This window comes from Echiichthys vipera (genome assembly GCF_963691815.1).
Source record: "Echiichthys vipera genome assembly, chromosome: 2".
In the NCBI taxonomy this organism is placed as follows: domain Eukaryota; kingdom Metazoa; phylum Chordata; class Actinopteri; order Perciformes; family Trachinidae; genus Echiichthys; species Echiichthys vipera.
Window position 1 is genome coordinate 6,946,537 of NC_139827.1, and position 23,187 is coordinate 6,969,723.

The 23,187-nt window shown below is 42.8% G+C and overlaps 2 protein-coding genes across 2 annotated transcripts; one reads left to right on the top strand and one right to left on the bottom strand.

Moving 5' to 3' along the window:
* The first annotated feature begins 6,083 nt into the window (after positions 1 to 6,083).
* plk1 (polo-like kinase 1) lies at positions 6,084 to 11,130 on the top strand. Its single transcript, XM_083931823.1, has 11 exons — positions 6,084 to 6,729; positions 7,292 to 7,460; positions 7,798 to 7,942; positions 8,035 to 8,128; positions 8,499 to 8,724; positions 8,826 to 8,868; positions 8,963 to 9,060; positions 9,187 to 9,264; positions 9,779 to 9,933; positions 10,060 to 10,242; positions 10,350 to 11,130. The coding sequence occupies exons 1-11, from the start codon at positions 6,367 to 6,369 to the stop codon at positions 10,542 to 10,544; spliced, it is 1,749 nt and encodes a 582-aa protein (XP_083787949.1). The 5' UTR covers positions 6,084 to 6,366; the 3' UTR covers positions 10,545 to 11,130.
* Positions 11,131 to 13,645: 2,515 nt separating this feature from the next.
* On the bottom strand, positions 13,646 to 22,270 carry palb2 (partner and localizer of BRCA2). The gene is made up of 13 exons (XM_083936622.1): positions 22,237 to 22,270; positions 21,364 to 21,454; positions 20,623 to 20,682; positions 20,350 to 20,530; positions 18,337 to 19,851; positions 16,059 to 17,527; positions 15,504 to 15,656; positions 15,237 to 15,319; positions 14,955 to 15,104; positions 14,761 to 14,877; positions 14,541 to 14,628; positions 14,233 to 14,420; positions 13,646 to 14,147 (listed from the first exon to the last, which is right to left on the bottom strand). The coding sequence occupies exons 1-13, from the start codon at positions 22,248 to 22,250 to the stop codon at positions 13,940 to 13,942; spliced, it is 4,317 nt and encodes a 1,438-aa protein (XP_083792748.1). The 5' UTR covers positions 22,251 to 22,270; the 3' UTR covers positions 13,646 to 13,939.
* Positions 22,271 to 23,187: the final 917 nt, after the last annotated feature.

Sequence of the window (23,187 nt, forward strand, 5' to 3'; positions counted from 1 at the left end):
CGGCTCTACTCCGAGTTCCTCACGGATGGCTGAACTTCTCCCCCTCTCTCTAAGGGAGACTCCAGCCACCCTCCTGAGAAATCTCATTTCGGCTGCTTGTACCCGCGACCTCGTTCTTTCATTCATGACCCAGCTTTCATGACCATAGGTGAGGGTAGCATTGAAGATTGACCGGTAGATCGAGAACTTTGCCTTCCGGCTCAGCTCTCTTTTCGGTGCAGTAGAGTGACTGCAACACCGCCCCTGCTGCTCAGATTCTCAGATTCTCCGCTTTACTTTATATACTGCTTTTTATATTTAACATTAATTATATAACATTTCATGTAGCCTACTGCTCTAAAAACCTTGATCTTCAAAGTAACAAGTCTAATTAGTGTAACATGTGTCTCTGAAATGAAGTGGGAAAGTATAAAGTCAAATAAAATACTAAAAGTAAAAGTACTACTTCCCCCACTGGTCATGATCTTAAGAATTTTGTCCCTTTTGCAGGATTGAAAATAAATAACGTTATTCACTCCTGCTCAATATCTGCCTAAAGAACCAATACCAAGGTTTAACTTTGATTTTATACTTTTTTGTTACATATTTATAATAACATTTATATCAATAACATTTAGTCAAAGTCTCCACATGAAGGGATGAGTGAGATGAGTGTTATCACTGTATGTTAAGTGTGCTGAGATATAAGAGTAATGCAGCAAGATATATATCATTTTATGATATAAGGCGTTCAAATCTGCATTTAAATAATATAATTTTAGGTAAATTTGCTATGGTGCCTTCACGAATACTGTATTCCTGAATTCAAAAGATAGTTTTCCTTGTCTCCATAAGGAAGACGTGAAATACTACAATGCACATTTTTAGATTGTTATCGTGGTTCAATAAATAAACATTCAGTCTGAGCTTCTTCTCTCCTGTTCTTTCTTTATTATTCTCGTGATGATGAAGGTCATTGTCGGCATTGTTATCCTCAGCGGATAGAGGGAATATTTAGATCAGCCAGTGCTTTATTAATAAAAATAGCTCCTCTCTTTGCATGAAGCAAGCCACATCACGCTGTTGTTGTTGGATGCTAACCCCCCACTCACACACACCGTCAAGTGGAACAAAGAGGATAAACAAGCCCACGGATCTCGTGGTCTTTTCATTCATCTGCCCTCTCCTCATCCAATTATTCTCCTCTTATCTTCCTCTACTTATCTACTGAAAACACTCGAGTGGGCACAAAAACATCAATAAGGAAGTAGCTGCATAATAGTTCTGCTGATGAAAGAGGATGTTTTTGTTTTTGAACTCTTTTTTTTTACATGGCAAGGAAGTTGCTGCAAAATTAGACATTAAAAACACGTTAAATAATAAGTGAATATTGTGATAAATTAAAAGAATGAGTCTACTGTATTGTGTGTGTAAAGGAGTAATAAAAACATCAAGGTTAAATGACTATTTGCCATTTGCACAGGTTGGCCTTTGTAGAATACAAGCACATGGTGGTTTTTTTGTAGAGAAAAAAGAGAAACAGGAATATTCATTTTAAAGAACATAAAGGTTACGGAGTAAGTAAAACAATACACTAAAAATGCAATTATATAAAAGTACAGCGCATGACATGTATTGGTTCAGCACAGGTTTCAGCAGAAGGCCTATCTGTTCTAAGTGTTTTGTATGGTAGTTTACTATGATTAAGGTAATGACGAAAGTGATGATGATTATCAGTTGCAGAATCGGGATAAAGTCTTGATGGTAATTGAAGTAGAAACACATCAGCCATAGTGATGCCAGTGAGTCAACAGATGCAGATAGTGACAATACAATACTAACCATGGGCCCTTCACATTGTATTTGGTGAAATGCTGCCCCTCACTGATGAGAAAACAGATCTGCACCTAACTCATACATTCAAACATGTCAGCTGTGCTTTTATAAAGCAGTGGTGGTGGAAGGAGTATAGTTATTTCAACTTAAAGTAGACCTATCTATAACATTATGTAAACGTATTATTAAAAAAGCTTTGCATGGGGGGGGGGGGGGGGGTGCAAATGTTGAAAACGCGTGCTAAAATGCCCTCTCAGAGCCAAAATATGTGCTAAAGTGTCCTCTCGGGAGGGTAAACATATGCTTTAGTGCCCTCTCAGAGCAAGCATTGTATTAGTGCCCTCTCAGATCCAAAACACTTGCTAAAGTGCCCTCTCAGACCTCTTGAAAGCCAAAACGATATGGAAAAGAACTGCACATTGTTAGACCTGGGCATTCGGGACTATAGCCCGGACCTCTGTGCCATCTAATAAAAAAATTTAAAAACGAATGATGATGAAAATAACCCAGCACAGTAGACTCTGATGTGGTTGCATTAGAAGATGCCACAGATGCAGCACTGTAGCAGTGAAAACCGCAAAATGCTGACATGTCCGAGGCGACCAGTGGGGCAGTGGTTAGTGCAGTCGCCCCATGTAAAGAGGCCCTTTGCTGCGAGTCTCCCTCTCTTTCTTTCACCCCATTTTATATCTGTCCTACTTAATAAAGGCTTGAAAACTGCCAAAAAAAGCCACTGACTTGATAACTTCAAAATCAAACTTAAAGCAGACTGACTTGACTGACTATATGTGCCCCTTTTTTTCCCCCTGCCCTCAAAAAGTCTGTGCACGCCACTGGTGAGCAGCATTTTTAATGTTGTTGGTTGAGGCAGGTGCGGACCCATGGCTGTCTCAAAGTTATCCCAGAGGGATGACCACAAAATCGCAATAGATAGGAAAGGGGGAAAAAACACTAAAAAGATAAACTCTCCACCACCCCAAGTTACACACTGGGAAACAGGCAAATGCCAACAAATACACACAAAGTTCTGAGTTGGTGTTTAGAGATAAACCAACAGTTTGCGACGCCACAGGAAGAAGCGCTCACTAGCTGTGATGGTGGGATAATGAGTCAGCACAGAGCACTGGACACTCAGGGGACCACACCTGGGCTTAATCAGTGCCAATCAGCGCCCCACACACACACCTGATTGCAATGAGTTGGTTCACTCAACACCATAGACATGATAAAGAGTAGACGCTGCATCGACGCTACTGCCTGCTTCCTAATCTGTTTGGCAGGTGAAATTAATTGTCAGTGCAGTTAATGAATCATACCTCACTGAATACCAAACTGATTTCCACGCAGGGTTTTTTATTGTAAAGGTCCTCCATGAAGCTATGATACGGGACACATGGTTGTCTTCAAAAGCAAAACGGGGACAGGTGTTTTTTTCAGTATTTAGTAAAAACAGGGGACGTCTGGTCGACCTCTGATATGGGATGTAGGCTATGATAGGTATTTTGCAAATCACACACTATAAACATGATAGAGAAGCAGAAATATAGGGGCAGTAAAGTCAGCAATTTTAATAATTTGCCAAAACAATATATGATTAAGCTATATATGTGAAATATATAGTATAAGAAATACAAATGTATGATCAATCTGGAGGACAGGAAGGAGGATGAGGAGTGCCTCAAAGGGTAAAGGTTTGTGTTGGCTCGGCAACCAATTTCTGCCACAATGACAACATAAAAATCTTGTTTTAAGGAGCTCCTTTTCATGTTAAACACGATCTGATGATAGTTAAAATTATATATTTCTCTCTTATTAATACATGTCCAAATATTCTGTTAAATAGATTGAACAAATGACAGCAATGGAAATGTTTAAATAGTGCAATATAAGATTAATTTAGAAGATAGGATGCTGTATCTCAGAGCGTCCTGAAATGTCGCCACCAGGATTTTTCACACTGTTAGCTGTAATATAGGCTGCAGCCTCTGGGGACTAATACCATGACTTTAAACTGCCTTATTGATGTGAACAGATAATCCAATAAAGAAAACACCATGATGGGAATAAAAGATACCAGTATACTCCTCAGAGTTAATGGTTGATGGTCTCTCCCAGAAATCCTTTCTCACATTGGACAAAAAAAAGTTGTACGCTATGAAAGCAGACATTCGACTCATTGAACAAAAAAAACAAACACAGACCTTCAAACTCTGTAGTAGTGAAAATGTGATAACATACAAAACCCTCTTCATTCACTTCTACTGTCCTGGTTGACATAAAAAAGATGGCTGTTACCAAAAGGGGAGCAGTTAGCAGGTATGCAAACATCCCAGTAAACACTTGCTGTGAATCAAGCAACATCAGTCTCACTGTTTCCATCACCCATGTCAACAAATCCAGACATTCACTCAGTTGCACATGTTTTCTGATGGACATGGCATCCAACAGGAGTGAAACACATCCATATTTAGCCCGGTCCCAATGGCAACTTCTCTCCAGCATATCCAGCCACTGCCAGCACTGTGTGTGTGTGTGTGTGTGTGTGTGTGTGTGTGTGTGTGTGTGTGTGTGTGTGTGTGTGTGTGTGTGTGTGTGTGTCTGTGTGTGCATGCCAGGAATGCATGTTCAACATGTCTTTAATTGGGTGTGTATGAGTTTATCTGTGAGTGTGTTTAATATTATCGGCAGCAAACAAGTGAGATTTTAATATGTCCATGACCATTATAATATGATGTTTAAAATAGAAATACTCACATCATCGGGCTGACGCTGTGCGAGGCCACGGACAGGCTTTCTTCAGCTCTTCTGGAGGTAGACGTAGCCCTGCCCTTTTCCAACTTAAGTGAAGAAGTTACAATATATAAAGTATACAATATATACAATACATATATACAGGGATAGTATCTCACCCTGTCCTGTGATTGATAATCGATGTTTACATTTATGAATGCTAACAGCCTTATGATGATACTCCATCTTTGGAGGTGAACCGGGAAGAAGGAGAAACACCATCTCGGGGTCGGACAATCTGACCCGTCCTATCAAAATCGCCCCGCTTTAAATGTTCACAGACCTGAAGAATCACTTGCAGTGAATCCGTCTCTCCTCAAAGCAGCTTCCCACTTCTTCCTCACATCGTTGTCCTTGGGAAACCTTGAAAATGTGTCAGTTGTAATCAGTTGTACGTCAGTGTTATGGAATATGTCTCAAGTTTCAGTTCGTAGATGGCGCTAAACATAGCCTAGCTAGCTGGCTACGATTTCAGTACAATGAAATCAAAGATCCTAGCTCGCTCTGGTAATATTCTGTCCATCTTGTTTCTTCTGTAGAAGTATGACGAGTGTGACCGGTCCAAGATGGCGGCTGCATTTCTTGTGCCCAGCAGCTCAATTATGTCTATAATCACAACTTTCACTGAGCCAAAAGACTGAGAGCCCTCAGTTTTATAATCTGAGGAGCGGAATAGATTTAAAAACTTTTATTGTGCGCACGACAATGAAAGGTTTCTGTATTTCAATCTGACTGTGGAGGCAATGTCTGATTCAGTTAGTATTGAGAGGAAGAAGGAAGATGTAAACGTCTAAACTGTTTATTATGAAATAGATTTAAAAAGGATTTTAATATGTTATAAAGAAAAAATTGAGAAGGGGTAGTATTAAATAAGTTATTTGTCCTTTTCGGACACGTTTAACTGTTTAAATGTTTTGTTGGTTATTTTGTGTTTTATTACCGTCAAATTAAAAACAAAAGAAGTTATTTTGATTTTGCTATTAATCCTGGGTGTTGGTTTTTCCTTTTCTTTACATTATTTCTATTTATGTTGTCATTCCTTTCACATGTTCGAAATAAAAAACTAAACTACATTTTGTAGCAAAATGTCAAATGTGGGCGTTTAAGTAACAGCAACATTGAGGATTTTACTCAGTAATAATTATTGTTAATATAATAGTTCAAATTGTACAAAGTTAAACCCGCCACACAAACTTGCTCGACAACTATTATTTTTAAATCCCACGCGGACTACATTTCCCGTCAGCCCTCTGTTTTAGAAAAACGACGAGCGACAAAGCGACCGAGCATTCAGCCAATCACATCGCCTGATATTACTTCCCCGCTCTGTGATTGGCTAATTTTGCACCGCTCTTCCCACAATGCTTTGCTGCAACCGCCTTCGAATTCAAATCGAGCGGACCAATCAGAGAGCGCCGTAACGACCGAGGCAGCATTTAAAATTTGTCCCGGAGACTGTTGTCAAAGGACAGGACGAGGAAAACGCAGCTACACCTTTGAGGGACGGCTCCGGCGACTGGTTTCGTGTGTAACCTCAGGTTTTATTGCTTTTTAAATCTAATATGCTAAGTTTATATCGTTGAACAAAGGTTTAAAACAACGTTTAAAGGTGGTTTAGCGTCCGTTTTGATTTGAATTAACAGGTGTATGTGTAAGCTTCCAGGGCTACACTAACGTCGGTTGAAGCTAGTTAGGGTTAACAATAGTTTGACCCCTTTTGTAGAAAACTAGTTTTAAAGGTTTCTTTCGAAGAGCACAACCATGAGTGCGGGTATCGCGAAGCCGAATCCGTCGGCGGCACATGTCGACTCAAAATCGGCTACTCTCAAAGAAATCCCCGATATTCTGGTGGACCCACGCACCAAGAGGAGGTACGCGAGGGGACGGTTCCTCGGCAAAGGTGGTTTCGCCAAATGCTACGAAATCACAGATCTGGAGACGAAGAAGGTGTTCGCCGGGAAAATCGTGCCCAAGTCCCTGATCCTGAAGCAGCACCAGAAGGACAAGATGACGTCTGAACTCGCCATTCACAAGAGCCTCAACCACGCCAACGTCGTGGGTTTCCACGGGTTCTTCGATGACGACGACTTTGTCTTTGTCGTCCTGGAAATCTGCAGGAGAAGGGTGAGTGTGTGTAAATGAGAAAATGCATGGTCCAATTCACGGCCAACGGTCATCAACATGGTCCCTTCCGTTGTCCTCCCAGTGCAAGTGGACGCAGTTTAAATTACAAGAAAAGCAAAGGGAGTTTTAAACCCAAAATAACCTTAAATACCAAACATTAAATCTGTTGAGTACCAAGAATCATTAACATTTGACAGTTTACCCCTTTATGTGCTGCCATGGGCACCTCCCAAATATTTGCTTTAGCCAAGTCACTTTATTTATATAGCACATTTTAAAACAACAGTTCACCCAAAGTGCTTTCTAGTGAAGGCAAACAAACACAAAGTGCCTCATTGCAAATACAATAAGTCTAAAAAGAACAATACACCAGAAAACAGGACTGAAATTAACGCTCTAGTCAATTAATAATCAAACTATTTCACATTAAACCCCTCTTACTGCTTCTTTATTGCCACAGTGGCCATTTCAAGTGTCATGATGAAAGCTACAGACGTGTTCTGAAGTTGTTCATTAAAGCCGTCTTTGCCTTCTCATCTGATCATTTTCTGTTCCATCTCAGTCCCTGTTGGAGCTGCACAAGCGTCGTAAGGCTGTGACTGAGCCCGAGGCCCGCTACTACATGACTCAGCTGCTCAAGGGTGTCCAGTACCTGCACAACAACAGGGTCATCCACAGAGACCTGAAACTGGGCAACATCCTCCTCAATGATGACATGGACGTCAAGATAGGTAATTTGCACCGTTAGATTTCAAATTATTTACCTCGGGGCCCTGTAATGCGTACCCGTAACGTCTGTCAAGACTCTCAAACAAACCTGTTTGTCCAGTGATAAAGGATCGGACACAGCCCACACGGAAATGTGTCATACTTCCTGGAACAGTGGTTTCCATTGATTGGTGGGGAAACTTGTCACAGGGACCAAACACACACATACGCTTTCAATCAAGAAAAAAAGTCTCATTAAAAAAGTTTTTGGTGGTAGTTTACACAAACACTTTTTTATTTTATTATTTATTTTTTTTAAGTCTGCTGCTCTATAAAAGCTTGTCTCTCTTTCGTCTCTAGGGGACTTTGGTTTGGCCACTAAGATCGAGTTTGATGGCGAGAGGAAGAAGACCTTGTGTGGAACTCCCAACTACATTGCACCTGAAGTGCTCTGTAAGAAAGGCCACAGCTATGAAGTGGATGTCTGGTCGCTTGGGTGCATATTGTAAGTCCCAACACGCAAGCACACTTGCTAGACACTTTCCCACCCGACTCGGCACAGTCAGATCAACCTGCTCCGTGTCTGTATCCTCTCAGGTACACGTTGTTGGTGGGTAAGCCCCCGTTTGAGACCTCCTGCCTGAAGGAGACCTACAGCCGCATCAAGAAGAACAACTACACCATCCCCTGGGTAAGCTGGACTAATGCGGCACACAATGTTCCTTCCTTCCATGTTTCCTTTCTTTTGAAATGCATTGTTTATTTATCAGGGCTGCGAGTCTGTGTATTTGTACTGAACAGTCAGTTAGGTGGACGCAGCCACGCACAGAATGCACACTATGTAGATCAATGCACGTAATGAGGATTCAAAGTTCACAAGGCAGAGTTCCATCTGGGTTCTTTTAGCCATACGCCATCAGCAACATACACTGAGGTTGGTACAACAAGCTTGTGAGCAGGCCTACCCCACTTCCCTGGACCGAACCGTGGCGTTTTGTGTACGGTTACACCCATAATCTACAGTTACTCATCTAATTACATAACGTTACAACTCTCTGCAGCACATCAACCCGTTGGCGGCCACTCTTATCAAGCGAATGCTGCATGCTGACCCCGCCCAAAGGCCCACCGTCGCAGAGCTGCAAACGGACGAGTACTTCACATCCGGCTACATCCCCTCACATTTGCCCACCACTTGCCTCACCGTGCCCCCGCGGTTCTCCATTGCCCCCTCCACAGCTGTAGAGCCCAGCCTGAGACGCCCACTGACTGCTATTAACAACAAAGGTAACGGCCCCCGCTGTTACACCTGATCACAACTTGACAAAGAAGCCTTGTCTACAGAAATGTTTTGGATTTAATGTTAATGACTTGGTTTCTCTCACCAGCAGGGACAGAGAAGATGGACGTGAGGGAAGAGCCCATGCAAAAGTGAGAGATGATTGCGATATAAGTGCTCACTGTTTATCCTATGTAATCTTTTTTTATATATACAGTGTATATATAACTGTTTTCTTCTGTGTAGGGCGCCTGAGCCGTCAGAAAACCACCTGAAAGACCTGTTGCTGCAGCTCACCACCATCATTGCTGCCAAGCCATCTGAGAAGGCTTTCATCTGCCAGGGTGAGCGCACGCTCTTTGAGAGAGTTGACATTAAATCCCCTTTCCTTTAGTTTGGAGGTCTGGATTAACTTTTTGTCCTGTGGCAACTTTGCACTCAAATGTTTTGTTGTGTTTTTGCGTTTCCAGAAGAGGCAGAGGATCCTGCGTGTATTCCAATCTTCTGGATCAGCAAATGGGTCGACTACTCTGACAAATACGGATTAGGTAAGGAGACTGATTTTTCATCCTTCTGCCAGCTTAAGCGTACACTTTTCTGAACCTTTTTATCATTCATCAAGACAGATTGAGCAAGAATGTTTGCTCTTAGTCATTTTGGTTCTTGCATATATCAACAAACACTAATTTAGCATATCATCTAATTGTACAAAAAAGGTTTATGTAGGTAAAATCCCTTCTTCACAGCAGACATTTGCACTTGGAATGACCGGAAAAGCACAAGTGTGTAACTGATTACCTTTAAAAGATGGCTCTGTTCCATCTAAAGTGTGATCCAGCATGTACAGTACCAGGGCCCGGAAGTCTAGACCCAAAAATGGAATGCAGCCATTATCGATCACACATGTGCTTTATTGTGCCATAAAATATAAAGCTGTGCCATGAAAAAGCTCTATAGATGACACAAAATGGCTGTTTTTGTTTTTTTAAGAGCTAATTTGTAGTTCGTCCACCAGAGAGCGCTGCCCTAAGTATCCTCAAGAATTTTAAATTTGTGTTTCAGGCTACCAGCTCTGTGACAACAGTGTGGGCGTGCTGTTCAACGACTACACGCGGCTGATCATGTACGCTGACGGAGACAGTCTGCAGTACATCGACACGTCGACAGCTGAATCGTACCTCACCGTGCGCTCTTACCCCTCTTCTCTCAACAAGAAGGTAAGTAGTCAACTTCACGTTTGCTTCTCAAGCCTTCGCTTCGATGGAATCATTTATCCGTACACTTCCTTACTGTATCTAATATCAGTATGGATTCTCATGTACTTGTCCTTCCTCCCCATCTAGATAACGTTGCTGAAATATTTCCGCAATTACATGAGCGAGCACCTGCTGAAGGCCGGCGCCAACATGGCCCGGAGGGATGGAGACGAGCTGGCTCGGCTACCTTACCTCTCCATCTGGTTCAGAACCAAGAGCGCCATCGTCCTGCACCTCAGCAACGGTGTCGTTCAGATCAACTTTTTCGTGGTTAGACAGCTTCTCCCACAATTGCTTTTTATTTTATTTAACTTGCGGTTGAATACACTTTGGCTTTCGCCCTCAAATTCTGAGCCTATGAGTTTCCTCTCTTCCAGGACCACGTCAAGCTGATCCTCTGTCCGCTGATGGGCGCCGTGACCTACATCGACGAGAAGCGAGAGGTCCGCACTTACAAGCTGTCTCTGCTGGAGGAGTTCGGCTGCAGTAAGGAGCTGGCGTGCCGAATCCGCTACGCCAAGCTCATGGTGGAGAAACTGCTGGAAAGCAAGCCCTCCCCCACCGCCATTTAGACCACTTTACACAACACCTGCGATCACAGCCTGTCTTTAATCTCAAGCCACTTCTTCCTGTCTGCGAGCCGCTCGGAGGACGGAGCAGACCCTTAAATTCTCCTGTTTTTGTTTGTGTTCTGACTTTTATCCCTTTTCTTGCTGTTTAACTTTCTTGACAAACACGTTCCTGTTGACGTAATCCAAGATGGCGGCGGACAGGTAGACCCTGTACGTTCAACGGAGACCAGGACGAAAAAGATGGAAGTGTTCAAATTCATGTTGAAAAAGTCCTTCCCAGATTTCTCTCTGCTCGTTTGCATTTGTTCACGCATCAGTCGTGCTTTTTTAACCTAAAGCCGAGTGAGCACCTGGGGTAGGGATTGAGACTCAGGTGAGCTGTGTGAATGGGGAGAGAAACCCTTTTCTGGTCTGCTTCTCTACTTGTCTGTTTTTATCTGTTGTATGTAGAGAAATTGACCATGTTTATACATCATGCACATTCTTCTGTAACTTTTTACTCTTTCAATAAGTCTATTTTAGATGTTGTCTTTTTTAACAAGATGTGCAAACTTGTACATACTGCTGAATATGGATAGATGATGTAAAGATGTATTTCAAGTTTAAATAAAGATTCTGTAAGACTTGACAAATTACTGTTTGAGTGTTTGTTGTAAGAGACCAAGAATTTCCTTCAGAAAACAGACTTTTAGACAAAGTTAATTTTACAGGGGTTTATGCATAAACTGCTGGAAATGTGGTTTATTCAGGGTGCCAAAGTGATCCAGTAAAGGGCCGCTGTGGCTTCAGGTTTTCATTCCAACCAAGCAAAAAACACCTGACTTGAGTCATGCAATCACCCGAATGTCTTCACACAGTTCATTTGTTGGATCAGGTGTGTTCTTGCTTGGTTGGAATGAAAACCTGCAGCCACAGCGACCCTTTACTTCACTTTGACACTTTCTCTGACAGTGTAAACACTGGACTACAATCCTGAACAGGATCCAAACCGAGTCAACGTGTCGGTTCCTTTCGCTACTCAGGATACTTTAAAGCAGGGCTGCCCAATCCTGCTCCTGGAGGGCCACTGTCCTGCATGTTTTAGGTTTCTCCCTGCTCTAACTCACTTGAGTCTAAAGATTTTTTAAACCTGTGACAAGCTTCAGTTTCTTGATAACGAGCACATCATTAGATTCAGGTGTGTTGGAGCAGAGAGATACCTTAAACATGCAGGGCAGTGGCCCTCCAGGAGCAGGGTTGGGCAGCCCTGCTTTAAAGCATGGGTGTCAAACTGATCCAGTAAAGGTCCGTGTGGCTGCAGGTTTTCATTCCAACCAATCAAAAAAACACACCTGGTCCAACAAATCAACTGTGTGAAGACAATTCAGGTGATTGAATAAGTCGAGTCAGGTGTGTTCTTGCATTGTTGGAATGAAAACCTGCAGCCACATGGCCCTTTACTGGATCAGCTTGACACCCATGATGTAGGTTATATAGCAGGGGTGGGCAGTTCCGGTCCTGGAGAGCCACTTTCCTGCATGTTTTAGGTTTCTCCCTACCCTAACACACCTGAGTCTAACATTAATCAAACTGTGACGAGCTTCAGGTGCTTGATAACGAACAGAGCATCAGACTCAGTACGTTGGAGCAGAGAGAAACCTAAAACATGCAGGACAGTGGCTCTCCAGGACCGGAATTGCCCACCCCTGTTATATAGGACGCAGAGTCTACTTAGAAAACAGGAGACCCATTTTAAAAACATGACTTTGTTTTCCTTTCATTGCTCACCCTCCTGTAGAACAGTTACATGACGTACATTTGGTTAATTGCTAAATAACCTAATTTAATGTGATGAAAAGAAATAATCAGCATACTGTATATAAATGTGTAATTTCTCACAGCTATAAGGTGCTTGGAAAAAGTAATAGGAACTCTTGAGTTTACTTTTTGGCAAACTACACTCATCACTTTTTCTAATGTTTAAAATACGTCTTTTTTTGTACGCTGCCCTTCATTCGTCACCACCATTTTACGCAAACGCAGGAGTTTGATTAAGACGCCATGGAAAGAATTATACATTATTTATAGTAGGAGATGGTTGTTTTGGTGTAAAGTGATTATTGTAAAAGAATCAATCTGTCTGAAGTCAATTTGAAAAGAACTAAAGAACCCCCTGAAAACTAATTGTGCCAAAGCTCTGAACCATGATCAGGACACTTGGCGTCTGCTGGCTGACTCAGTCTTTACATCTTCATTTACATTATTTAACAGTTAAATACATTTCTCTAGTTTCTTTTTTCTAAACATCCAAAATGCAATAATCAACCAAAACGCTCACCGGACTGATCTTAACTTCATTCAAATACACACGTATTACTTTTGTTATTTCAACTTTGATTGCTTTTGTTCTTTTTGCATAAACCAACATTGAAAAAGTCATAAATTTCTTGGCCATTTTATGAATTTTGTGTCAAAGCAGTTAAAGGATTTAGTTGTTTGGTCCACGTAGAGTGCTGTTATGCTGACGGTTAAGTTTTGAAAAGTGAAAATTGACAATTGTGTGCATACGTCTGTATTTTGTTGATGCGCTTATACAGAATATTTGACATAAAGCAAATGTGAGACAGGGATTCATTGCTACTGGTAATGCTGACGGATTAAATGATAATAAATATCTGTTTGCTTTGGTCAAACTTGTAATCTGCCATGAAGTGATGATCACACATTTCCGTCCTACATATTATGTGTGTTTATATATAAAATGATATAATTATTTGGAAAGGGATTGTTCACATTTAAATTTTTGACGAATAGGAAAAAGCATTTCCATAAAAGAAATACAGAGGGTCAAATATGGTTTTAGTCCACCGTAGCAATATAAAAGTAAGCAACAGTACAACAGACTTCACAAATGTTTAATGAAAATTATAAAAAACTATGGCAGCACTTCTTTTTCTTTAAATATAAGAGCAATATATTCACAAACAGTCAAAACAGCAGCAGTAATAACACACAATGTTGTTGTTTTTTGGGGCGTACAGTGGTTTAAAAGTCAAAATCCACCATCAAATACAGATTCTCACACACAGAGTAACAAGTAGAAGCTCTCCACCTTCAAATATTCAGTCGTGTGGAGGTTATAAATAGCAGCAGTGCAGTGACTTGTGAAATATGTTCAGTTGACAGTATTTTAATGTCTTTATCACAGCAGTACGGTGGCCTGGAGGTTCATGAAAGTTGAATTTGGCCAATCAGAAATGTCTGTAAGGGAAGCCACTGACCCACATGTGTCATTTAAGTATTTTAAAAGGCGTCTCTCAACTGAAGCCATGTTAAAATCTTCATGGAAACATTCATAGTGATAAACGGACATTTTGATCTAATAAAAGTAGAGTCTTTAATGTTCAAAGCCTGACTCATGCTGTAGCATGCAGAGTAACGTCTCCGTTGTAATGTCCCGTCACAAGTGTACCTCCTTCCCCCCATCGAGCCAGCTGCCAGCCTTCGCTCTCTGCAGCCCACACCATCCTCGAGGCACCCCGCTGCGCGAGCTCCCACACGCACACACAGCCGCTCTGACTCAGGCCCACCACGCTGCAGCCGCTAACGTCGGCTTCACACAGCCTGCAGAACACAGAGGCAGATGTGAGTGTTGGTTACATGAGTGAATATGTGCAGAGACGCACAAACACATCACTCCTCATCTCACCTGCCAGACCAGGCTTTGGGCGGACACAGACGAGAAGCCAAGACAGATTTCCCACTTAGAGGGTTAATGGCCACTAGGGAGAACAGAGCCGTCTTCTTCCTTTCCTCCTCTTTTGAACACACTTGATCTTTCGCTTCTTCCTCCAGGGAGCTGAGCAACTGATGCTGCAGCAGGACAAACAACACTCCCTGTGCACCAACACACACACACACACACACACAGACAAGAAGACACAATAGTAAAATCATGTGAAGAGTGAGACGGTTGCGGTGGCACAGCTCCCTTAGATGCAAAGCAAATAGACTTACACAGTAGGAGTATCCTCTGAGACAGGCCGTGTGTGATAAGCCATCTCCCAGGATGATTCTCTGCAGCTGCTGTCCAGTCTCTAAATTCCTGTAACGCAAAAAATACATTCAACTTAACAGCAGAAGTGCATGTGAGAGCCAAATCTAGATGTTATTCTAACAGTCTCAAAAATCCTTATGGATTAACCAGCAGTGAGTTCTCCTTTACAATCTCGCTTACCAGATGAAGATGCGTCCGCCCTCATCTGAGCCAATCAGAGCATCGGAGAGTCCTTCCACTGCAGCGAGGGCCCCGACACAAACGCCAGGAGACACGAGAGGCCGAGAGCTCGATGTGCTGCGTGAGAGATGAGACACTGAGTTATCTGTGCAATCAGGAAATAACTGAGAGAATAAACGCCAACTGTGTGTTACCTGCCGCTGTCTGACAGCTTAAACACATGCAGGGTGGAACCAGATGCTGAATGGGAGGAGGTCACCACTCTGGACTTGGACACACCCACAACAGCCTGAACAACTCCCTCACAGAGCAGCACCTGCAAAAGGCTGGAGCACGACAGCATCCTGTGCACGTGGACAACAGACACACAGTTAAGTTTAAGAAGCTCTTAAACTCTCAACAGCTGGTTTCCCCGGGCAACGGTAATAAAGTCATTTGGAGACATCAGACAGTCTGACTGAGTGTGTTGTATTCACCTCACTTCTCTGATTTCCAACTGGCCCAGAGTCACACACATGAGCCCAGCAGCATCGGGGACAGGAAACACATTGATCACCGGCTGTAAACAAACACACACATGAAACATTGTTGTAAATTTGAATTTAAGTGTGTCACATTCACTTCTTGAGACAGGAAATGCCTTTAGAGCCCAAGGAGACATCACAAAAGTCCCTTAATCAAACAAATAGTGACTCTGATATACATGCAAGCATTTAAACATACATACACGCCCCCACACCCACCTCATTGAAGGCCCAGGTGTGTGTTAAAGTCCAATCAGAAGCTGAAGTCTGATTCCAGAGACACACAGCCCACTTTCCCGCTGCTGCGACGCACAAGCCACCCGAGGATCCGGCCAGGCAGCATGCATCAACCAGAACGCCTCCTGCTGGGGCCTGAACACACACACACACACACACATTTACATACATAGTTATTCACTCAAAAAACATTCGATGCCGCATTCGACACACACGGAAATAATTGCTGACTTCAAAAGTGCACGTTGCAGCCACCGCAAAAGCCAAACATTAACTCTTTAGAGTGGTGTAAATAAGTTTTATAATATTATATTGATTCTTTGGACAACAACACAATGTTTGGTCTACCACCATATGTTTTCAATCCGATTCAATTCATTGGCCAGTGATCGATGTGAGATGTTATTTCATCTACCTATTAAACACAACCAGTTACATCAACTCACAAAAAGAAACTAAGATATTATTTATTACTGAGCTCTTACCTACAATTCAAAAGTTGAATCGATGTTTCGATCCATGTATGCAACATTTTACCTTCAGCGTGTGTGCGCATCTTATGTGTTCCTCTGCTGTCTCCTCTGTCCTCAGGCCCACCTCTCCCCTTGAGCCCTGTGACTGGATGCTGGAGACGGTCGGGCAGTTAGGAAGTTCAGCCCTCTGGGACTGAACCTCTGTACATAACGGCTCAGATGAAGCCGGCATCTGACCGGCGGGGGAGGTGGTTGGCTGTCTTGGAGGGAGAGATGGACACGGTGAGAGAGCTGGAGGGGAGAGGGCCTGGGTGGATGGGCTGTAAGGGGGAGGTAGTGACAGTTTAGGAGCTGAGGTAGACGGAGTGGAGGTCAGAGGGAGGGCAGCGGGGACAGGCTGGGGGGTGAGTCCCAGTGATGGCAGCGCGGGGCTGTAGGGGAGAGCAGGGTTGGGCAGGTGTGGGGTTATGAAAGGGCAGGGTGCTGACGCTAGAGGAAGGCTCAACAGGAGCTGAGAGTCGACTCTGTGGTGCAGTAAACTCTTATCTTCCACCAATCCGACTGTGGGAGGACCTGAGGTGGTTTCAGAGGATTCCTTTGAATCTCTGGCAGCGTTCAGTCGCACAGGAGACTCTCCTGGAACTTCACTGTCATTATATAACTGAACAGTGCAGCTCATAGAAAGCACCTCAGGGGTTTTCTGTAGAGGGCAATCTAAGGAAAGAGTCTGGATGACAGCGTTATCTTCCGTCTGGTGGTTTGTAGACCTCTGATCCTCCAAAGGACAGACTACATGCATACTGTCAGTTTGTTCTTCAGGTGAAATGACAGCAGACTCTTTTATTTGAAGTTCATCTGAGTGCCCAGTGACATTATCATTCACTGTGCCTGCATTGCTGGCTGGGACACTGCTATGGCCATGACATTTCAGAATCACAGAATCTTGCTTTATACATTGATTGTCACAGTGAGCAGCACAATCTTGAACCACTGACTCTGATTCTGTTGAGCTGGTGTGAGTCTGACACTCTGGGTGAAGGTTTTCAGTCTGCTGCTCTCCACAGACTTCTGTAATATCTTGTTCAAATGACTCTTCAGTTGAGGACTGGCTTGTCAATTTATCTGTATGCTTCTGCTCTATTGACATGTTTTGGAGGTCTGCGGACTGTGAAGCAGCTTGTTTTGCTTCAGTGGGATGGGGTGAATTTGCGATTGTGGGCGTAAGGCTGAGTGGGAAGGAAAGAGGCGTCACTGGGTCACTGCTGCTGTAACGAGGGTCAAAGCGCCGGGTGTTCCTGCGTGTGTTGTAAGACGGCGATGTAAAATATTCAACCCCTGATTCCACAGCGACTTGGCGGAGCTTTTGCAGCTTCAGGGAAGCAAACTGGTCATCGGGAAGATGGAAATCTTGCGTAACGTCAAAATTTATCAGGTTGTTGACCAGCGGGCTGGGGAACAGAGAGGGGAGAAGAGGCAGAGAAGTTTGGGCAGGTGGAGGGGAGGGCAAGAGGAGACGTCGCCAGTCCGGTGCACCTGCAGACACAAAGTGAAAGGAAATTTAACGGGAGGGAAGTTTCCGGGTCATTTCTTTGCCTGGGAACCAAACAAATTAGTTAATCTCAGGTTTCATTTGCTCCGGCACATACACATTTGCGCAGGTTAATCATCTCTACGCATCTTTGTAATTTTTAAAGACGCTTTTATTTTGAGGTTATAGAGTGGTGGCTGTGAGTGTATGTTGGTGAGTTAGATAAATTGGGGGCCGCTGTAACGTGTTTGGGGAAGCAACACATATGTTGATGGCAAACTTTTTTGGTTTCGGCTTCTTCAATTTGAATATTCTTCGGTTTTGTTAGTCATCTGAGTATCTTTGAGTTTCTGATTATTGGTTGAACAAAACAAAAACTGTGATGGGCATATTTTATCACATTTTATCGGAAAAAGGATTAATCGATAGACGACAAAAATAACAGATTGAATTGACGAGTAGAGACAATTGCTACAGTATGTTGATGAAATGTGTCAGCATGGCTCTTTATGTGTTTTTAGTAGCTTTTGGACAATAATGTTCAAGAAGCATTGGCTATATCAAGCTGAGGTTGCAGATAAACATTACTTGGTTCTAGATGAATGAGTACATTTGCTTTTAGTGTCTTCTAAAGAATAGTAATATAAGGATGATGCCAGCCTTTAATTAATATAACAACATCTTACTGTATCCAAACCTGTTATTGTGGTTAATCAATATTCTATTCTTAGCAAGACAAATCTGTGGACCTTCTCTTCCTTCTCTATCGTTGTCACTGACACATACAGACACAGAGTCACAATAAAAGTCTTACTTCTACTCATCTGTGTGGATCCGTTAGTCGTTGTGCTGCTCTTCAGAAAGATGGGGAAGAGCTTCTCGAGACTTCCTGAGGCAGAGCTAGACTGAGCGCCACTAACTCCGGAGGAAGGCTGTGTTGCGGTGCTGGGGTTGGGCGCAGACTGGGGGTCGTCCTGCACTGGAACAGCTTCTCCTGAAGTGAGGCAGGGCTTTGGTCCTTCAGGTCCGCGGAGAGACGAGGAGGAAGACACCTGGGAGCTGGTGGGTTGGGGATCGTCGGAGGTTTGTCCAAGGCCTAGCTGATGGGTGTCTAAACTAAGAGAGCAACTTGGGGTCTGAGGTCTCCCTCTGCCCCGGCCTCTTCTCTTCCTCCTCCCTCTACCTGGACAAGCAGTGGTGACCGCAGGCGAACAAGCGTCTGCGTCGACCTGACGAGCTGAGATTTGATCTGAAATCTCACTGGGGCTCGGACTGTTCAGCTCAGCAGGCGTGTCAGCAGACTGTGATTTCATACAAGGACTTAGAGATGCAGTCATCGGTGAGGACAAACCTGTCCGGGTAAGTTGATCTGAACATTCATGGTTGTGAGTGTGCCTGTTCAATCCACGGCCACGGCCACGTCCACGGCCCTGGCTCCTGCGATGTCGTCCGATGCTCAGCTGGGAGAGAATGACGGCCTGCAAGTCAGGCTGGCTCTGTGTCATATGTCTTGTAGTTCGGATGTAGTACTCCGCTGGGAAAAGTAGTCCTTCCACTAGGGTACAGGAGTCCAGGAGACTCACACCCTTTACACCATGCTCTCCTCCAACCATCTCACTTTTTTCTTCTTTTACTTCAGCTGTATTATCCTGACTATTCCCCCTTTCCATTTTCTCTGCTGCATTTTGTTCAGTATTTGTATTACTTATGTCTTCACACAGCCTTCCATCTATCTGTCCTCTACTATTCTCACCTTCCCCTACTCTCTCTCGCTCCTTTATTCTTCCATTTTGTGTGCCACCTATTTCACTTCCTTCAGTGTGTATACCAGAGTTCCAACGTGATGTTGACTCTGATTGTTCTTTCCCTTCAGCTCTCAACTCTGTCTCTTTTTCCCTTTGTTCTTGTTGTGCTTGTATCGCTTTTCCCTCGATATCTCCTGTTTCAGTTTGTCCACAAGCGCTCCAGTGTGTAAGCAGCAGAGATGGAGACTCAGAGTCTGTACCAGAAAATAGCTCTTCACTTTCATTCACCACCACTGTTCCTTCTGTGTTGACTCTCTCTTCACTTCCTTCTGTTCTAACAGTCTCCATCCTTTCACTCTGCCCACCTCCTTCTTCACTGTTGTCATCTGTGCTCTTGCCAGCCTCAGTACTCCTCCTTTCCAAGCGCAGGAGGCTGCGCCGAGACCTGAGGCGAAGGGCAGAGCTGGGTCTGGGACCTTTAGCTGAGGCATGGCTGGGAGATGGGGTTTGTGGGCAAGCAGCATCAGAGGGGAGCAGGAATTGGATCACCTGGCTCCTCCTGGAGTTATCAGGATCTGCTGAACCTGGTAAAACATCACATAATGATATTTTAATATGAATTCTAATTTGCGATGTTATTACAGGCACAGTAATGTCTACTTCTCAGAGTAATGACAGTATTATCTCAACTATATTACAAGATGTTTTTTCGGTGGGATAGATAGGCATCTTACAACTACATAAGACATAGGAAGAAAAGGTGACAGACACATATACACATACAGATGCAAGTGCACATTTACAACCAATAACAATCTTTAGAAACTACCCTCCTCCCGTCAACCATGTCTCCCTCCCCTCTTTGTCCAATCTCTAGATATTTCCCAGCAGCTCGCGAGCACACTCAAAAAACAATGACTTTAAAAGTAATCACTTCTCTGACATGGAGTGACCACAGCCTTTGCATCAACAATGGGTGACTTTATAGCTTATCTAAAATAGTTATATCCATACTGCACATAGAGTTGAATACTTCTATATAGTTTATTACATACATACATGGCTGATTAGGACAGACTCACCTCCATTGTGTCCCTGGCACTGAGCTACGCTTGGGGCTGTCCCATTGGTGTTGTTCAGTGCTAAAGAAGATGTGTTAAGACAGGGGTTAGATGCCTCTTCTGGGTCTCTCTGGTCCTGGTGGTCCTGCTGACGGATCCTGTTCCTCACATGTATCCGCACTGCATCCAGACGCTCAGCCCGCTGTACACAGACCAACATGTGTGTCCGTGTGTGTGTGTGAGAGACAGAGGATTTCTACACTGGGCTTACAGTGTAATGTGAAAGACTCTTACCTGTAGCCTCTCAGCTGTCCTGAGGTACTCCTTTTGCAACAGTTCCAACTTCCTACGAAGCTGAGTGGGTCAAATGGTAATATGTCAACAGCAGTCAGATGACGTGTATGGCAAGCAGTTTTAACATTTAATAGCTAGACTGGGTATGTATTGTATATATCTGTAATTCAATTCCTCCTTGTCAACTAACATTTCAGATATCCATAACTTCATTCTTACTGGTACAAATGACGTCACTTTTGCCATTCGTGTGTATTGGGCTCTCAATTCTAGATATTCACAATTACATTTTAAACATTTATAATGAACATTCTGGATATATGTAATGTAAGCCGCACTATTAACTAAGTCATTTAAATCAAGATATCCCTAGTCAAACTTCTCTCTCTTCTGTCTAAAAATGACAGGGATCAATAATCATTTAGCTTCCACCATTAAGGTGTCTGACATATTCTCAGGTGACTAATCACTGCTGCAAATGCTATTATTAGATACATATAATTCCAATATTTCTTTATTTGTGTCATTATAAAGGTTTCTATGCCTGAATTAACTTATGAAATGGATCCGTTTGGGTAGATCTAAAAATCTAAATCTCAAATATGCAGATCTTCTTTCTCTTTTATGTCATATATTCTATCCAATACAGCATACATTTCAAGCAACGTTATTTAAAAAATTCCAAGCACTTTTCAAACCCTGAAAACACTAAAACTCAAGGATTTTCAAGGGTTTCAGTACCTTCTCCTTGTCATCACAGTGCAGTGTGGTCCTCAGCTGCTCCTCAAAGTGCATCATATCTCCACTTTGTTCTGCGATCTGCTCACTCGGCCTTAACGTCCAGGACACACACACACACACACACACACACACACACACACACACACACACACACACACACACACACACACACACACACACACACACACACACACACACACACACACACACACACACACACACACACACACACACACACACACACACGACTAAAAGTTTCAAACCACAGTACATACAAATGGTGTTTACAAGGTACAGGGAAGAAGAGGGGTATGACAAACACTAGGGATCTCACATTTTGCCATACTTGTAATTTATTTATTTTTACACAAGTGGTTATTGTTTGTTTTGTTGAGCGTATTAAAAAAACAGGATACACAGGAAGTAAGAAAACGTATAGTACGAGATACTAAGTGGAGAAGGGGTAGGAATTAATAAGCTAATGCTTCTTCTACTCCTTTTTCTAACATACAAAGGGTTTTAATGGCTAGTGCTTCAAGTGTAATTTATTTTTCACATGTTTGAAATAAAGCATTCATCATTCATTCAAAGTTGAATGTAGCTAAAACACGGCTTATATGATGTTGGTTAGGTTGATGTAACTACGTGTAACGGTTAGAAAACATTGGTTTAAGCTAACGTTAGCTGACGTTAGCGGACGTTACAGTTAAAGTAAAGTTCCGTTAACGCTCTTTACCTGAAAACACGACAACATATTAACGTTAACAGTCGATACAGTTGACAGAAAAGTTGTCTACACACAAACGCAACTACTTCGATGAAATGACACCGTGCCCGTAAATGTATACCAGTTAATATTTGGGTCAGACTTACAGCGGTGTGTCCATTGAAAGTTTATTTTGATGGTCGATGATGCGGGGATCGATTTTCTTCCAATTTCCCGCGACTGCCTGAAACAGGCCGGAGCAGTGGATCTCCGATAACTCGATCGGTCCAGTTGGAGGAAGAAGCAGGTAAATTTGTGTTGAACTGAAAGTTTAGTTTGTATTTACATCAAAGTAGCACTCCCGAATTACTTCCAAAAACATATTTGGTTTAGAAATTATAAAAATTTGGAAGTTTCTGTTTATTTATGATGGAGAATATTTGAACTTTTCACCTTTTTCACACAAGCTGATGTTAAAGCTTCACTTTAGGTCAAATATGGCCGCCTGAAAGGTTTAAAACCTATTTTTTAATTGGTAATAGTTGGCAGTAATGTAATGTTACCTAAAGTACTGCAAATGTACTAAAATTAATAAGGATTTTCTTGAAGTAAATATGTAGAATCTGTATTAAAGCTTTATTTTAAAAAGAAAATACACCCATGGGGCGTTTTGAGGGGTACAGAATGAAAGTATTGCTTTTCCGTAAAAGATATATATTAAGTTTGAATTAATTTCTTACATTTTTTGATGGGTTTGACAATGACTTTCTGTCACGTTCTAAGTACATTGTACCAGCCAATAGTGTTAGGCATTGTGGGTTGCCAGGGTTGTCTGTTGTTGGGTAGGCTGGCTCTGGGTGAAATGGAGTTTGCCAATCCTGCAGCTGCTTATTTGTCCCAGCAGCTGAGTGACCGGAGACGAGCAAAAAACAGTGTCAATATAGGCCAAGCATTCACTCGATGGACTGAGATAAAGGAGTTCAACGGCATTAAAACGCACATAATGGCTACGTTTCTCCTTGGTCGGTAAGCTAACTTTCATGTTTACTTAGCTGTAACGGTAACTGTCAGTCAAACTCATCGCAATACTTGTTTTTATGGTGCGATTTACCGGAGGG

Coding starts and splice junctions, on each gene's coding strand:
- plk1 (XM_083931823.1), top strand. CDS start 6,367: ATGAGTGCGGGTATCGCGAAGCCGAATCCGTCGGCGGCACATGTCGAC. Junction 7,943..8,034: donor TGGTCGCTTGGGTGCATATT/GTAAGTCCCAAC, acceptor GTATCCTCTCAG/GTACACGTTGTTGGTGGGTA. Junction 9,934..10,059: donor CCTCTTCTCTCAACAAGAAG/GTAAGTAGTCAA, acceptor CTCCCCATCTAG/ATAACGTTGCTGAAATATTT.
- palb2 (XM_083936622.1), bottom strand. Junction 15,657..16,058: donor GATGCGCACACACGCTGAAG/GTAAAATGTTGC, acceptor GTGTGTGTTCAG/GCCCCAGCAGGAGGCGTTCT. Junction 15,105..15,236: donor TTGGAAATCAGAGAAGTGAG/GTGAATACAACA, acceptor CCACGTGCACAG/GATGCTGTCGTGCTCCAGCC.